The 5581-nt window shown below is 49.4% G+C and overlaps 1 protein-coding gene across 1 annotated transcript; it reads left to right on the top strand.

The window, feature by feature from the left end:
* Positions 1–425: 425 nt before the first annotated feature.
* On the top strand, positions 426–4909 carry LOC311237325 (proteinase-activated receptor 1-like). The gene is made up of 2 exons (XM_084325143.1): positions 426–644; positions 3273–4909. Exons 1-2 carry the CDS (start codon positions 578–580, stop codon positions 4553–4555), a joined length of 1350 nt encoding a protein of 449 aa, XP_084181269.1. The 5' UTR covers positions 426–577; the 3' UTR covers positions 4556–4909.
* Positions 4910–5581: the final 672 nt, after the last annotated feature.

Raw genomic sequence — 5581 nt, 5'->3', positions numbered from 1 at the left:
CCTGGGAACCCCCTGTATTCCCTCAATGACCCCTCAATGACCCCTCAGATGATGCTGCATGCCAAACTCAGCCCAAGTGTCCCGTCGCTCGAATGCTTTGATTGAAAAGTTTATTAACAGATTGCCTAGTTTGCCTACCATCCTCAACTAATAATATCCTAAATGATGTAATTTTCTTGAGCTAGATCCGTAATTGTGATTATTATGGATAGGAGTTTGTCACGGCTAACCTATCTGCATTCAATCTGAGGGTGTTTGATCTGATGGGTTATGACATCAGAACACAGGAATGCGCGTTGACCGGTCATTTCCAGGACGCTTCATTGGAAGCGGGTCCGGGGGAGGGGCGGGGGTCCAGGGGAGGGGATCCAGGGGGGGGGGGGGGGCGTTCCGGGTCGTGGCTATAATGAAAACAGTCTGTCGTGTCGTCGCAGAGTCTGTGAGGGAAACGAGACGGAGCTAAACATTTTGTGATCATACGATATTTGAAGTCTATTTTTCCCCTCTCTCTCTCTCTCTCTCTCCCGATGGATATAGTTCTCTAACAATAAGGACAACAACAATCTGTCGGCCTACAATGTCTCTCAAAACCGTTCTGTTACTTCTAGTGTGCGCGCGCACTGCCTCCGCCGCAGTGTACAACAGTAAGTGGACTTGATTACAGTACTCGCTGTTACAGTACAGATAAACGCATGATACATATTTGCAGCAGTTTGGTTTAAAGGCTTTAGTTCAATGTGTATTGGCTATAAGGGTAGCATAAAAATAGGAGGGGGGTAATAATATCTATTCTAAATACAAAATAATGCATTGTTTCAGAGTACACACTGAATTCTTGAAAACATTTGTTCTGAGTTTATTAGGATTAACACGTTGAAAACGTTTTTTTATATGACAGGAACAAAAAAATAAAAACTACTTCGTAGTATTGTAGTACTTCGTTACAATACTTAAGTACTGTTTTGGGGGATTTGTACTACTCGAGTATTATTATGGTTGTATACTTGTACTTTCACTCAATTACATTTCAGAGGAAAAAAAACATACTTTGTAGGTCTGCATTTTAAATGTAAGGAGTAAAAAGTCTGTTTTATTTCTCTGAAATGTACAAAGTACAAATCAAGTTTCAAGTTTCTTTATTAGTTGTCATACAAAAATACAGTACTTTTATATAAAATGCTTCTTTCTGTTTTGCTCCAGAGATTGTGCTAGATAAAAATAGATAAGTATAATAAGTATAAAATAGAAGTCGAGTACGTAGACAAAAGTGTTCAATGTAGGGGAGAACGGGGATCGTTGTCACACTTTTTACTCTAGTGTCAATTGCTCATCATCAAAACATCTTTAATCTTTTTTTTTATCCACTTTTTCTCCTTATTTTCTATTTTTCTCCCATCCCAATTTTCGCATTGCCAATTCTCCCCTCCAATTCTCCCCTCCCCTGTCTTGAACATTGCTAGACTATGCCTCCCACTGGTCGGCTGTAGTGAGGATAGAAGCCTTGCATCACGTGTCCCCTCCGGTACACGAGGAGGCAGCCTGTCGCATCTTTTCACCTGACAGCGCGGACTCTCAGTGGCGAGGAGTAACGCATGGGAGGCTCACGCTGCCCCCGATACTTCCTGTCTCTGCTGTGCAGGCGTCACCCAACCGACCTGTAGGAGTCGCTGTCCACAACGTCCAATCCCCACCCATCGACTTTCCACCCGCTACCTCTGCCAATTGAGATAGTATGACGACTGGCCCAAGCCACAGGCAATGCTGACTCGGGGAGTCGAGACCGGAGTCTCTTGCATTGGTGACGAGCGCAATCTCCGCTACGCCACCCATCTTTCAATAGTCATTCCTACATTAAATTGAAGCTTAAGATGTTGGCTTTAAATGTGTATCCCTCTCATTTTCCAACGTATTGTAACAAAGAGTTAATATCAAAGACACTCTGACACATTGTGACAACCAACCCCATCATGGGGAAGGTTGTCACACACCTTGGGGTTGGTTGTCACCATGTGTTTTAATGGGAAAATCTTAAAAAGAAGACAAGAGGGCAGAACTAAATTTGAACGTTGAATTGCATTGACAAGTTGACAAATACATAACTTAATGCATCTTAATGAACATAAACAGGAAACACATCTTTAGGCCATCCTATATAACAAAATAAGAACACAATAAATCGGCCTAACAATAATAGCATACACAACATGTGACAACCAACCCCAAATAAAATGTGACGACCAACCCCAACTGGAATGTCTTGATAGCATCAAGGCTAACAGCCATCTAACAACTAGTTAGCTAGCTAACAACAATCTAAACTATCGCTATCCCTTCACACTTTTTAAGGGTAATAATTGTTTCATTATAAACCAATTGTGTAAAAGCCTAGAAGAGAAATACTGAGGAGCAGAATATTTACAAATGGACATGAAAAACACAAAAAGTCCTCTCACCTCAAATGCAGCTGTTTCACTCCAAAGATGACAATGTAGGTGAACTCTGACCCCAATTCTGTACATTTAAATACCAAAGTATGGGAGACAGGACCCTCTGGTGGTGAAATATAATGAATGTGACAACGTCCCCCGTTCTCCCTACATATATACAATATACAATGCAGAGTATAGAAAAGTAACTGAGGTCCAAATCTCGCAGGTCCAACCATTTGTATTAGTATATTTCTTTCTCTGGCCGAACTAACATTAAAGTTATTAATCCTGCAACCGCACTTTATTTAAAAACAGCCAATCAAATCCCCATCAATGGAAAATGAACCCGCCCATATCCATGCTGATTGGTCCTTGTGCCAGACTGGAAAGCGGGGATCTTTGATTAAACACCTGCTATCAGAAGAATATGTGTTTGTAGCCAGATACTCTTTTGAGACGGTACCCATACTTTCACTTAAGTATAATTTCTGGGTACTTTTTACACCCCTGCACCCCCCCCTCTCCCCCAGAGAGACCCCACCTCTCCCCCAGAGAGACCCCACCTCTCCCCCAGAGAGACCCCACCTCTCCTCCACCTCTCCTCCACCTCTCCCCCACCCCACCTCTCCCCCAGAGAGACCCCACCTCTCCCCCAGAGAGACCCCACCTCTCCTCCACCTCTCCTCCACCTCTCCCCCAGAGAGACCCCACCTCACGTCTCTCTTCTCTCCCCAGAGAGACCCCACCTCTCCCCCACCTCTCCCCCAGAGAGACCCCACCTCTCCCCCAGAGAGACCCCCCCTCTCCTCCACCTCTAACCCTAACCCTCTCTTCTCTCCCCAGACAGCTCCATCGTCAGGACCTTCGCCAGGAGGAACCAGCTGGTCACCGACGAGCCTCTGGACCTGAGCGAACTGTTTCCGGACGACCTGCGGGACGATGAGCGGTCCAGCCTCAGTGACGGATCAGCCGCGGTCAGGAGCAACCTCAGCCGCGGGGTCAGAGTGGACCAGGTGATCTCGGACGAGGCCCGGCTGTTCCTCACCAGCCCGCTGTCCACCGTGCTCATGCCCTCGCTCTACGCCCTGGTCTGCCTCGCCAGCCTGTCTCTGAACGGCCTGGCGCTGCTCCTGTTCGCGCGGCGCGTCCGGCCCAAGAAGCCGGCGGTGGTCTACATGATGAACCTGGCCTGCGCCGACCTGCTGTTCGCCCTGGTGCTGCCCTTCAAGATCTTCTACCACTTCAACGGCAACGACTGGGTGTTCGGGCCGGCCATGTGCCGAGCCGTGACGGCGGCCTTCTACTGCAACATGTACTGCTCCGCCCTCCTGATCGCCTGCATCAGCGCGGACCGCCTCCTGGCCGTGGTGTACCCCATCGACTCGCTGGCCTGGCGGAGGCCCCGGAACGCCGCGCTGGCCTGCGCCGCCATGTGGGTGCTGTCGGTGTGCGGCTCGGTGCCCCTGGTCCTCTCGGAGCAGACCGTCTACCTGCCGGACCTGGGCATCACCACCTGCCACGACGTCCAGGACCTGGCGGAGCTCCGGGACTTCTACCTGATCTACTTCCCCGCGCTGTCCGGCGCCCTGTTCTTCCTGCCGCTGCTGGTCACGGCCGCGTGCTACTCGCGGGTGATCTGGGCGCTGAGCCGGGTCCCGCGGGGGGCGGTGGGACACTCTCGCAGGAAGGCGCGGGCCGTGGTGATGGCGCTGACGGTGTTGGTGTTGTTTGTGATCTGTTACGCCCCGACGAATGTCCTCCTGCTGGCGCACTACCTGCAGTTCAGCCGGGGGGCGGCCGGCTCCGGGGCGGACGGCACCTACGCTGCCTACCTGGTGTGTCTGTGCGTGGGCAGCCTGAGCTGCTGCCTGGACCCGCTGCTCTACTACTTCGGCTCGTCCCAGTGTCAGAGGCAGCTGGCCGCCGTGTTCGGCTCTCGGCAGAGAAGGACGAGTGGGAAGACACTGTATTCGTCCTCCGGTTCCTCCAGGAGCAGCAACACAGCCGTTCTTAAAGCCGGCCTGAAGACCAGCCTGAAGACCAGCTCTGCGGAGAAAACTCCCATCGCCAAGATGGACTCGTTCCACGCCGGCCTCGCAGGCCAGTACAGGAAGCTGCTGGTCTGAGAGCGACACGAAGACACTGACTCAGATACACGGCTTCATGGATAACCTGCGACTGAACTGTGTCACCGCCTCTGTAGGGCAACCCTAACACTAACACCAACCCTAACAATAACAATAACCCTAACACGGGAAATGTTTTCCTTATCTACAGAGGATGTTTATGTACGCAGTGATTACGTGTTTTTCACTGTTGAGGGTTGAGAGATGGTAAAGATGGTCAACAGCCAAGAGAGAGAAAGAGAGAGAGAGAGAGAGAGAGAGAGAGAGAGAGAGAGAGAGAGAGAGAGAGAGAGAGAGAGAGAGAGAGAGAGAGAGAGAGAGAGAGAGAGAGAGAGAGAGAGAGAGAGAGAGAGAGAGAGAGAGGGAGAGGGAGGGAGAGAGAGAGAGGGAGAGAGAGAGAGAGAGGGAGAAGGAGGGAGAGGGAGGGAGAGAGAGATAGAGAGAGATAGAGAGAGAGTGAGAGGGAGAGAGAGAGAGAGTTGAAATGGAGACAGACTGTCCTTATCCCCCAGAAGATACTAGTGCTTGAATGGTAATCTAGTGCCACCTACTGGGGAAGAAAGGTCTTGACTAGAGCTCAAATATAAGCACATTGCTTACATTGCTAACAGCTCTTCTGTTTCTATGTTTTTGTCTTTTACAATACAAGCATAGTCAACCACGAGACCTACCATGAATGGAAAATCTATTTGACAGATTTAAGTAGCCTATACGCTTTAGACACGAAGCGATTCAAGACTTTGGAATAGTCCTGTGTGTACAGGGTGTCACGAGAAACACGCTCAGCTGTAGATGAGTTATATGGTCAGGGTTAGCACTATTATCATTACAGGTAAGAGCACAGAAGGTCCTGGTTTGTTGAGTATTGTCCCTCACTGACCCCCCCCCCCCCCCCCCCCCCACTGTGTTACATTAACACACCCTACTGGACTATATACTTGCCCACTGTATTGTTACTTCATTCTAACTAGTGTATATAATTGTATAATTGACCACATCTGCCCAGTTGCACAGTCCTGACCTACT

Source organism: Notolepis coatsorum (genome assembly GCF_963971535.1).
Source record: "Notolepis coatsorum genome assembly, chromosome: 11".
In the NCBI taxonomy this organism is placed as follows: Eukaryota; Metazoa; Chordata; class Actinopteri; order Aulopiformes; family Paralepididae; genus Notolepis; species Notolepis coatsorum.
The sequence above is the reverse complement of the archived record's forward strand: the minus strand, read 5'-3'. Positions and strand labels throughout refer to the sequence as shown.